The 12,683-nt window shown below is 44.7% G+C and overlaps 1 protein-coding gene across 1 annotated transcript in view; it reads left to right on the top strand.

The window, feature by feature from the left end:
• Window positions 1-667: 667 nt before the first annotated feature.
• Window positions 668-12,683, top strand: part of LOC133968161 (dipeptidyl aminopeptidase-like protein 6) — a 68,709-nt gene continuing 56,693 nt past the window's right edge. Inside the window, exon 1 of the mRNA XM_062404048.1 lies at window positions 668-1,001. Coding sequence (XP_062260032.1) covers window positions 945-1,001 — 57 coding nt within the window. The 5' untranslated portion in view covers window positions 668-944. The remainder of the gene's footprint in view (window positions 1,002-12,683) is intronic.

Genomic DNA, 12,683 nt, shown 5'->3' with positions numbered 1-12,683 from the left:
AATACACCTAATATTAACAAAATTAGAATAAACAAGCGTTCAATACATCACTTCAGACTGACATCAACACTCAAGGGTGTTGCGGGTGCTGATATCCATCACGGCAGCCACGTTCATAGAATCAATTCCTCTTTAGCAATTCATCTACAAAGTGTTATACCCTTACAGTTAGAGAAAGAAAGTTGCAACCAGCATTACCACAGTTCAAGAAAATAACCCTTTTCAAACAGGCACAGAACCGGCACTTCACTGTAGTGTATATATATATACCATTGTCTCACTGCTGCTGCAGGCAGAAAGCTGCAGCCTATATACAGTATATCTTTTGAGGGAGTCTCACCTATGGCAGTTTGATGTAGCATCGGCAACTCTTTGAAATTGCTTTACTTCAGAACCTTACTACAGGACTTTACAACCGAACGTTACCACAGCAGGACTTTACTACAGGAGAACTTCAGGACCTCACTATACAGCCTGTCTCTACAGGACTCTTTTCATTACATAACATTACATTACATGTCATTTATCTGATGCTTTTATCCAAAGCCACTTACAAAGTGCATTCAATATGAGGGGCAATTTATTGGGGGGGCTCAGCACCTTGCCCAAGGAGCTGCTGACCCTCTGATTGGAGGATAACCGCTTTACCCCCCCAGCCACAGCCGCCCGTCGTTTTCACCACAGGACTTCTCGCAACAGGACGTCAGTACAGGTGGATGAAGTTTCATCTTGTTTCTGGGTGGAAGAGATGGAACTCCCTGCGCGTGGATTGTTCAGATATCCGAGCGCGCAAAGCCCCGTGCGTACATGCGCGCGTGTCAGGGAGGGAGAGAGGAAGAGAGAGAGAGAGGGAGAGAGAGAGGGGGAGAGCTGAAAGTTGAGTATTCCTGCGGCTCCAGGTGAACACTGTTCGGCTGCTGCAGACCGTAGCTGTGTGTGGGACCATGAACTCATCAGCAGGTGCAGGGAACTACCGCAGGGGATCCGCCAAGGCAGAGAAGGTAATTCATATTTCCAAACCTGCTATTTTCCACGTCCTGTTCACGTGCATCCGCTGTTCCTCCTTTTCTCAGCTTTAAATCAACAAAGGTGGCACTGCGTTGCCGGACTACTTTTCCATGCGCACTGATGTGCCGTGAGACGGTTTTATTTCCATTTCTCTGTGGAAAACGATCCGTCATGCTGCGTGGTGGTGAGATGTCGAGTCGCTTCTGTCCTCTGGGTCTTTTGTCTTCGCATAATATTATCCACTTTTTTTATCCACAATGAGAGTTTGTCAAAGTGTCCATACCTGATATCGCAATACAAATCCCAAGTGCCATCACAACAACATAATTGGCACATTTATTTCCCAGTGTTGTTGGATTTGTACGTGAATGAGTTTTCACCCTCTGTTGGCAAACACACTCAATTGCAGAAAGTGTCATCAAATCATTTGTAAGTAAACTGCCTGAAGGGAGTGAGATGTGTTGACAGGATAAAGAGTCTGCTGATAATTTTTTTATTCAGCGCTGACTTAAGCTCTGTAGCCCACATCTGCCAGATTCTGGGCTTGGTAATGCTTTTTTTTTGGATGTGCTCTCAAGGAAAATATCTCAAAGCAGCAAACACACACAGAGAGACAGGGCAAAGAAAAAAAATATCCTTTCTGATACATCTTGTCTGTTCATCCCAGCAACAGCATCCCCATAATGCCATTTCCAAGCAACACTCACACGGAAGTAAACTTGAATTGCCCAGGGGGAATGTATTGATTGTGGTTTTCAATAAGGGACAAAAATACGTGGAGGCATGACTCATGTTTCATTTAACGGGTTGGCTTTAAAAAGGAGATGCGAAAATTTGGAATTGTGACAAATCTGACTGCCTCTGGGCACGTCATCCCCAAGAATAATCTGTGTCAAACCTATAGTAAAACATTTTCATTCATTCAGCCTGTTTATTTTGGGCCACGTTTTCAATTTCCCTAAGATGCTTGTTATAAAGCAACAGGCGACACAAAACAAACACATGTATGTAATAGCAATAGCTCATTACACTTCCCCTTTATACGCAGTTCCATTGTTTGCAAGTATTACACACCAATTTTACAATTGTCACTAATTTCAGTCACTTGAGTCCCATTGAGTTGTAATTATACCAAAATTCTGCATACTCTGTTTTATATAACGATATGTAATTGTGTGCCTTTAGAATGTGTTGTTGTTTTTGTGGCCATTCTCCTCTGTCACTGGCACCACAGATTGCATTTATACTCTTTGACATGATTTGGTATCTGCTGTGTTCACGTAAGCATCACGCTGGTGTGAGTTTGCCCTCTGCTGGAGACACAAAGTCACACACTCACTCGCGATCAGACCCCCCCCTTCTCTCTTCTCTCTCTCTCTCTGTGTGTCTGTGTGTGTGTGTGATTTCTAGCCATACCAGATACTGGACTGCTGGATATTAGAAACAGAAGATGGGAGTGTCTGAGGACAAACTCTGACTCTCTAAGGACTCCCACACGCAGCCTATTGAATTCTACCATAATCTCTGGTAATTTGCATATGAAATCAATGAATAACTGAGCTGCCTATAGTCTTCCATGAGATAAGAGCAAATATCCAATCACAAAAAAGAGGAAACTCAGACATGTCTTCACTAAAACTCGAGAGAGAGAGAGAGAGAGAGAGAGAGAGAGAGAGAGAGAGAGAGAGAGAGAGAGAGAGAGAGAGAGAGAGAGAGAGAGAGAGAGAGAGAGAGAGAGAGAGAGAGAGAGAGAGAGAGAGAGAGAGAGAGAGAGAGAGAGAGAGATGACACGACACACACCTTTTCTTATTTTCTTGGTGTAGATGCATCAATTGCCTAGCCTGACGTCATACTCACAATTCTATTCAGAATGTGAGTCTGATACCGCTCCATTGGGCTGTGATTATAGGCCTTGTTACAACCGAACCAGAAAAAAAAAATGCCTCTTGTCTCAATTGGATAGACCTACAACCAATCAGAGCAACGTAGTATGTGATGTATGTTAAGCGACTAATTGTGAGTTATTTATTAACGCCGGGTTCACACTGGACGCTGAAGCAACCGTTTCGGCGTCGAGTCTATTTTTTGCGCTCGACGCGAGTGTATCACACCAGGAAACACACTGAAAAATGATTTTAAACGATATTGATGACATATTTTATATGATATAAATTATCAAATATGATACTTTGATTTCATTAAATGTCCCCCTCTGCCCATCCACTACAGCCACACAAGCAGTGATACAGATAAAAAGAGAGAGAGAGGGGGGGCTACGTATTCTCCACATAGGCTTGAGTGGAGAATACGTAATTTACGACCGACACTTAACGGAGCAAACAGCGAAGTTCTTCAACATGGATGACATTAAATGAATAATTGAAGTGGAGAAGTGCAGTGAGTTGTATGATCCTCGGAACATGTTGTATAAAGACAACACCAAGGAGGACACATGGGACGCTGTTGCTTAATGTTGGAGCAACAAGTAAGTATATGCTTTTAATCTACTGGATCAACGGGTGATATTATTAGCGCTGCCCGGCGGTTCAGCGTCGCTTCAGCGTCCGGTGTGAACAGCCAAGCGCCGGCGCGATAGGGATTAGCGCGGTGTTTTGGCGTCGCCTCCACGTTCTCTGTTCCTCTTTCAAAATGAATGCGCTGTCGATGTCTTCTAAAACAGACTCAATGGCAGCATCTACACATCTCAGCTCTCCAGCGGCAGGCATGTTTGTTGAAAACGAATTCAACCCAAGGGCACTTTGATGACGTGGTTGATTACGTTACTGTTGATCATCTGTCCATCATCGTATAAAGCCCGCCCTGACAATCTGATTGGCCCGGTCACTTTCGAACCGGGCATAATTTCTCCCCAACGGAGCGACTCCAGACCGAACTTCCCAACCTCAAATGTTGGCGGGGCTAAGTTCGTCTGGCATCCAGGCTAGCAATTACCAGTATTAGGATAAGTTTTGCACTTTGAAGAAGTCCCAGGCAGGAATGAACCTGCTGCTTTTCACAGACAAGTGTCAAAAGTCTCTTGTGTTGAACATGCCAATCACAGCACATTAGTATTGTTTATAAACAACACGGCATTCATCTTTGTGCAGTGTTTGTCACTGGCTTGTAAGCTGCCTCTGCAGCTGCTGCAGTGTTGAAGTGTTTGTGATGTTGTCTGTGGAGATGTCCATGACTGCTTTCATAGTGAAAAGTCTCCCACAAGGACACACACATCCAAACAACCCCCCCCCCCCCTAAAAAAAAAGAAAACTCTCTGTGGAAACTAGGCTGTCACTTGAACCTGTGTATCGGCGGATTCTTGCACCTTGTAGTATTTTAAGAACACAAAACAGTCTCTCGCAATTTTCACACAGAATTCTAAGTGAATCTCGGAGACAAATGTATTTAAATCAATTACTCAGAATCATTTAATCATATTTAACTGTGGCCCTGATGGAATCATTGGCAAATCATTTGTACTTCGGATGCCACAGAGCTGAAATTACACTTCATATTTTGCGTTACGGTGTCTTGTCTGATCTGTGATGGCGGCTGCCCCTGGTGCTCCCTGATGCCTGACGTTTTCGAGGCCACACTCTCCCCTCCAAACACTTCCATCATCCCCGCTTTACTGAGAGGGAGTCAGCTGACAGCGCTCTCTCTTTTCAACATGGTGATGTTTCAGAAGCTTCCAAGGTGCAGTGCAGGCTCAAACAGTCTAGCACAGCAGATGATTTTTGAGAAGCTTATTTGTATGGTCGTGTCGCATGTTGTTCCTCATCTGTATTTGGTTTGTTGGCAGTTAAACATGAATGCAACTCGAATCTGTTTGATCAGGTTGGTTTTGAGCGAACTTTTATCAGAGCTGTTTGGAAGTGCGCGTCAAAGATTTGCTGGCACCTCGAGCTGAATTTTAAGGTTCCCCGGAGTGGGAATCATACCGGCAAACTTTCCCTGGAACCATTTGTATGCAGCAGGAATATGTACAGATGAAATGCCTTTCAAAAAGCATTCTGTATTCATCGAGTGAGCCCTCTCTATTTCTGCATTGAACCATTGCGCTTTGAATTGCCTGCTTAAAATGTTTGTGTTGCGGCCCACAGCCACTATTAGCTCTTACAAAACGACTTTCATTATCCGCACATACACACTCAGGCTACGTGCAAGTTTGGATGCTATCTGTTTACTTTATCCAATGACCGAATTGAGAGCGATAATGCAGTGGCAGACAATAGCATATTGTTTGAGGAAATGAAATTCGGAGATGGGGAAGCAACCGGGGACGCCCGGCATCCGGGGACAACACCATTCAACAGCAGTCATTTGTCACCGCTAACTGCTGTGCTGCGGTTTGGCTCTCCGGGGAGGGTTTGTTGTAAATGAAAGCCGTGTTTATGAAAGCTGCACAGGTTTTTGCGGCTCCTCAGCCACCATTGAGCACCTAAACCTTCCTCATCCCGGACCCAATCGTGCTCTTGCATTGGTCCCGGGGGTGCAGGCTTCATTTGTACCTGCCTCCTGTAACAGATGACCTGATGGAGCGCCGTCCGCTGCAATCTGGCGTGCATGGCGCTGATAAAGACGCACCGTCGGACCGATACGCGGTAATCCTCGACTCATTCCGATTCTGACAAACAGCGTTGTGTTCTCTATTCATATGCTTGCACCACTGCCCTTCCCTGAGCTCAAAGAAGAGCTGGTCTGAGGAGCATACCAAATACTGTCATACGCATCTATGGGATCCACAGGGAGGCTTGCTGCTGGAGGATTCTGTGGGCCTTTGAGTCACTAAGCCAGGGATAGGTAGTGTGGTCTGGGTCAAGGTCAGGATCCGAGCGGGGATAAGGACATAAAGGTTTGGCAGCATCATGGGACACAAAGTTGTGAACACATGCCCGTGTAGCACAGAAGAAGCTACACACTATACGTCTGCACATTAGTCACACAAACAAAAAAACACAAGAGTACATGAAATACATAAATACACATAATGAACATGCAGTTATTATTGAAACAAGATATTTAAAAGAGATTAAAAACAGCACAAATAGTCCATTAATCCTTTGGTAAAATGTGTGTGTGCAATTTCACAAAGGCCTACATGTTGTTTAAGAGTCCAACAGCTGAGGGGACAAATGATATGAATGTTTGGCCTTCCCAGGGTGAGTGTTCCTCCTTCCTGATGGCAGAAGGTGAGATTGAGCATGAAGAGGGTGTTGAGGCTCTGCTCTGGTGACCTTTGCCCGCTGAGTGACCCTAACTTCTTCAACATGGCATAGAGCCTTCAAGTTACTGCCAATAATCTGTCAAATCTTATCTATAAAAAAGTTTAACAGTGTTTCTCAGGCTGATTGTCTTGACCATGGTAAGGTTCCCAAACCAACAGATCATTGCAAAAGTTATATCCGACTCAATATAAGATGAATAAAACTGTGCAATTATTTCAACTGCACATTGTCACGTTTGAACCCGAGTTTCAAACCTCGGTTCTTCAACGTTTCATCTTTGTTCATCTTTGTAGCAGCGCTGCTCTCTGTGGAAAAAGCAATAGGAACACGCCATTAAGGATGATTTGCTCCTTGCAATTCACATTGAGTTGCTTGAAATGTACGAGCATTATTTATTGATCAGTTTATGATTGATCAATTTAATTTAGCAGATGCAGACCCCATGTAGGCGGGACACTCTTACATAACCAAAACCTAAACTGATGCTTTCATTATCCCCACAGTATTGAATAATAAATCCAGCTTTCTCTGTGGACATAGACATCCATGTGCTGTAGGCCTTTACCGCTATGTCTGAGTTAAAAAGACCAAAGTGTACCCTGTCATTTCTGACAGGAGCTAAAACGTCTCTCTCAATTTGCCCCGTGCTCTGTCACAGACTTTATTACAGGTTTGGTTTTGACGGTGGCTCACGTTCGGCCAAACCAGCGGGCGACAGGTGACAGATGGAGGAAATTAGCAAATGAGTGGAAATGTTGCAGAACAGGAAAGTGAAGGAACTCAAGCTGTGCATTGTTAATCTGCTGTCGGCGCGACGAAGCACCGCATCACCTCTGCGCTCCACGGCCATAACTGCTCTGACCTTTTACACTAATTGCAATTACATTGACTTACTGCGAGCCACAATGTCCATAATCAAAGGAGTGTATGTCATGGCTGTAAATGTGACAAGAACGTGGAAGATGACCAATCATGGACCTGTATAACGGACCCCTGGGAAATGTCATGGCACAAAATCAGCTTGTTAACAGCGGCGGCTATAACCTCAACCAGCATGTCTCGCCATAGCTCAAAAGACTTTATTATTCCTTGGTATCTCACCGGCGCAATTACTCTGTTGGATGAGACCTTATCTCCTGTGGTGCATGCAAATATGAGCTTTACTTTCATCCTTAATCCTTGCATGTATTTTACATGTTGAACACAACCGAGCCCGACATGTGCAGCTGTCTTTTTTCTCTTCTTGTGTTGCTCAATTGGATCTTTCTTTTTTTTCACCACCTCATGTTTTGTGATTATATTAACCAGCTTTGACAAAGTGTTGTTATCAGCGCGGTTTCGTCGCCTCGATGTGCAAATCTGAATGTGAAACATGAGCTGGAGCCCGGTGACGACCTGCTGCAGCTGCGAGGAGGTGGTGAAGACTCTTCCTTCAAATGGGTCCATAAGTCACGGATGAAAAAGGAAATTCAGCTGACTTTAAATATGAGTATTTATGAAGTACTGTGAAACCTCAAACCAGCTCCTACCACGGGGTATAAAACACACCGCTCTCCTTGAAATAAGGGGCATAGGCACCTCAACTCTATTTTATCCACTTTCCCAATGAATAATTGGCAAGGTCGTATTGAAATAGTGCACGTTTTCTCCTCATGAATGTTAAATTAAATCCCAGCTTCCAGAGCTGTGAAGTGTAAAACTTGAGGCACTGTTCTGCAATATGATATGATATCATGTGTCTTCCTCACTCACACCTTGCGCACGATCTGGATTTCACACACACACACGAAAGCAAAGTTCAGAACAGCCGTGGTTCAGCCCCTGAGTCCATATCTGACTGTGGGGAATCTCTGTGCACCACTTTTAATGATGGAGATTGGAATGCTTGCGTATCCGTGTTGGTCTTTTTAAGTTGTGGTGCTTCTTTTGTCGTGTTCAATAGAGCAGATTAGATTAAGCGATGAGGAATGTCACATCTCTGAGTTTTCTAAAAGCCATTTAATTTCCCCCTTTTCCGGTGACTCTCTGTTTTTGCTTTGGTTTAACAAACCGGTTACTCAGTCGTAGCCTTGGGATTCAATACACAAGGCACAAACTCCATAAATATAGCAGCAGTGTTTGCCAGTGCCAGGATTCTGTCCCATTAGCCCGGCTTGACATGTGTGTGTGTGTGTGTGTGTGTGTGAGTGTGAGGATGGTGGCGGTTGTATTTTATGATGTGGACGACAGGCAGAATAAATATTACTTGTGCTTAATCACGACCAAGCTGCAAAGCAAGCCGACTTGAGCTGATCAATTTCTCTGTAGGATGCAGGGAAAACAGACATCGTCCTACACACACACACTCGAAGGATGGGAAAAAAATGCTTAACCGGCAGTATTGGTGCTGATATGCTGAGGAGCAATTTGTTTGTTTGCATTCTTGAACTCCTGTTGAAAAGTTTTAAGAGTGTGTGTGTGTGTGTGTGTGTGTTCGAGAGGGAGGATGTGAGCGAGGAAGCGAGCCAGGGAGGGAGGTGGTGCGGACAGGAGAGATAAGTAGTGTTTGGAGCAGCCCAAGAGGAGGAGAGCCCCCCCCTGTCCCTCCCTTCCACCCCGCCCTGGCTCCCCCCCTGTGGAGGCAATGCCAGTGTCTGTGTGATTGATTCACCCTGCGAGGAGGAGAGAGAGAGGGAGGGAGGCTCCGGGAGCCCTGGGTCATCCTCTCCCTCAGCCGTAGGGGGTGGAGAGGGAGGAAGAGGAGGAGAAACAGGGCTGGGGGGGAGAACTTCTTCAGACACCTCCAGTCGCCCCAACTTCGCACGCACAAAGGGGGAAAGGACGAGAGTTGATTTTTCAAACATGTCTGTCCTCATAGCCACCCAGCTGAAGATAGACAACAGCACGCCTTCCAGAAGGGTAAGGGGGCCCCCTGTTTAGCATGCGTGGCACACTGTGGTGTGTGTGTGTGTGTGTGTGTGTGTGTGTGTGTGTGTGTGTCTGTGTGTGTGTGTCTGTGTTTATGGGTGAGTCTCCTGCTCCTGACAGAAAAGGCTGCTGGCTGTGTCTGATAGCAGCTGGACAGGCAGGAAGGGAGCGGCGGGTCCCGATGTCCCCTCCGAGGATCTTGATGGACAAACGCTTTTCTGTTTAATTTCCTCTCTCAAGTGCTGACTTCCGATGCATGGATGGTAGCATATGCTGCGGAGAATGCTCAGTGGCTCATTGTAATTCTTCGTAGTGTGCAGTCTAATGACTTGGCCGTTTCGGGGGGAAAAAGTTGGAGGGGCGTGTGCGTCCTTGCGTGCAGATATTTGAGGATTCTTTTGAAATTCTTGGTTTATTTTGTAGTTGACTCTAAAGAATCATTATGTGGCTTTGAGGTCAGCTCATTGCTCTGGTTTGACTAAACGCTGACTTTACGCAGATTGCACGCTCACCAGCAAAGGGAGAGAGTCGACTAGCAGAAGTTGAGGATAACTTTGTCTTGTTCTCGAGCAATTAAAGTGATGAAAAATGTATCCACCGGGTAATTATTTGAGATTTGTGGTTTTATAATGAATGACTGAATCCACTTGACTGCAGAAAAACACAAGGTATGCAAACTATTTGACATTTCTGTAGGACTGGGAGGGTCGATGCTGCATTTGACTTCACATGCATGCGTGTGAAAAATGTATGCAGAGCAGTCAGGGATATCAAATTCCAAAAGGGTGGAATAGTTCATATTCAGTATAGAATAATAAAAGAGCGGGAGAGGCAGAGTTGGTTTAGAATACTGTGATAAACTCCCTCATTTAATTTGCTGCAACCACCTTTACAGCCCTCATTTCTCCACACACACACTTTCCATTTCCACACATCCAACACTACATTTTTGGGGACATGCTCCCCTGTTCGGTATCTCCCCTCCTTCCTTCCCTCCTTCCCCTTGTCATCTGCTGCAGCCGCAATTGTATTGTGCAGCCACAGTCTTTTCTTCCACATCAGCCTGCATTAAACTCCATTTCCTCAGTGACTTATCCGCTGCCATTTCAATTTCGGCTCACTACATAACCTGCCGTCATCCGTAATGTAGTAGAAGATTCTGCATTTACTCTTTGTAGAAGAAGCAATGTGCTCAGCTGGCTTCAATCAAGGGGAGCAGTTAAAACGCTTGGAGTTGACTTTTATTTCAAAGTGAGATACAGTAGGGGGATTTTGTTTATACAACAATAATGCACAGAATGGTTCATCTACAGGAGACATGGTGTGTTTATGCGTCTTGCATTAGCATATTATCATTTCAATAGGACCTGAACTGAACGCGTCTGCCTTGATGAGTTGTGCATCGGGCTACAATCGTAATAAAGCTGCACACAGTAATTGAATTGCCCTCTGTTACATGGCTTCAAAAGGAGCCAAGTGTTGTAAGGCAGTGGAGGTGTAACTCCATGATAAGCAAGGTTTTCCTCTGCAGACTCCTATTGACTCGGGGCCACAGTGAAGAATAATTAGATTTAGATTTTACACTGACAGAAGAACATATTTCCTCTCTGTGAGCAGCGAGTGGTTTATCTAGATGTGTTCAACCTACTACTGTGTTCTCCTGATGGAGAGGAGTCGTGTAACACCCACACTCACCCAACCTGTCTGTCTGTCTGTCTGTCTGTCTGTCTGTCTGTCACATTATGGGGACAAAGATCAAGTCCCCATAATGTAAAACATTAAATATGTTTCGAGGTTATGGTTAGGTTGTTAGATTATGGTCAGGTTATGGTTTGGTTTGGTTATGTGTAAGTAAGTAGCAACTGTGATTGTAGTGTTAACTGAACATATGAAGACTCTTTCTCAGTCACTTACATGCAATGAGCCTTTTTTTCCTCTATGATTTTTAAGCCCATTCCTTAGCACAGTGGGAGATGTCACATTGCCAGACAGTGTGAGTCACGCCGAATGTGAAGTGTATGTGTATCATTATTGTGCTTTCAGATTTGACTGAGCTACGACAGAGGGGAAGTAAGAGTTTGACACAAAGCGTGGGGAGTCAGACGCTGGTGCTTTGAACCAACGCCTCCATGAGGTGTGTGTCACAGCCAATTCCTTCTGTGCGTCGCTTTCGCCTCATGCAGTATTCTAGCCTCACAACTCTCCCTTCATGTCCCCAGTTCAACCCCTGCAACCTCTGTCCTCTGGGGAGCAGAACTTCACAGTTTGAAACCCTCTGATCTACATTGAGTAATTGTGTTATTCCTGCTGAAAGACCAGATCTCATAATTGGACAAATTTAATGTAAACAGCTAATTCTAAGTGGATTTACGACGATTTTTATTCAATATGAGAGGAAACTACTTACAGCCCGGCAATGAACCGTCTTGAGCTCTGAGATAAAATACACGTGTCCAGTCGGCAGCAAAGTCGGGCGCGTAATCCGACACAGGCAGCGGGATGATAAAGAAACTTGTTGCCGTGGTCGGCTTGGCACAGCATCAGGGGAAATCATTAGTGCCGGGCTAATACCAAATAGAAAATGGTGCGAAAATGGGATTATGATGGTCTGTAACTAAACCCTTTCAGTTACATGCATGTAGAGAGGCGCAGTCATCGCCTTATTCTGCTAAGAGATGTTTGGAGGAGATCTCTGTGCTCCCACTACACATTGATTGATCTGTTTGCTCTTCCATCCAATTCATTTGTGTGTCATTTGGTTGCGGTGTGTGTAGCGTGTTAATGGAAACAAATTGGCCTGTGGTGGCGTTTCTGACATATTTTCGGCATTTGCACTATACAACTAAGTTCATGAATCATGCACAGGTACGAATGTGGCGTGACACTGAACTGCACCTCAAGCTATTCACCCCACTTAACCCTTTTACATTCTTTTAAACAGCAATAAAAATCTCAATATGTGTTGTTGCTAAAAAAAATATATAAACATTAAGTTGCCTAATCTTTCTATACAGTGACGGGATCTTATCTGCAGGCATTCCCAGAGCAGCTCACACACATTTTTTTTTTCATCATGGCAAAGGAAATGTTTATGTGGTCCCACTGACCTTTATATAATGAAAACACATCTGTGCATTGTTAGGTTTTAACTCTTCCGGTAACTTGTGTGTGCAAACCTCTCAAAAGTAACATCACCTGAGGGCATCACGTCATTCAGATTAAAATGCATATGTTATTATGTGTCCACTATTACACCTGAGGTACGTTTTAGCTTGTATTTGCTCCAGCTCTTCCATTAGCCACCCGCAGAGTTATTATGTATGCTCCAACTACCATCATCAGTATAGCTGTTATTACAGCCTTCAATTTCTTACCACCTATAATGCTGGGCTTTACTGCTGCGCCGCTGAGAGAGAGACATAGCTCCACTCGCCTGGTGTATCTGTTAGGAGGCGATATGGGGAGTCAAGCTGAGCCCAGGCTCCCCAGCACGGTCCTGAGGGGAGCGTTAAAGCAGCCAGGCAGTTCACAATGGCTCCCCAA

This window comes from Platichthys flesus, chromosome 14, assembly GCF_949316205.1.
Source record: "Platichthys flesus chromosome 14, fPlaFle2.1, whole genome shotgun sequence".
NCBI classification, from domain to species: Eukaryota; Metazoa; Chordata; class Actinopteri; order Pleuronectiformes; family Pleuronectidae; genus Platichthys; species Platichthys flesus.
Note: the sequence above shows the minus strand (reverse complement) of the source record. Positions and strands in the feature narration are given on the sequence as shown.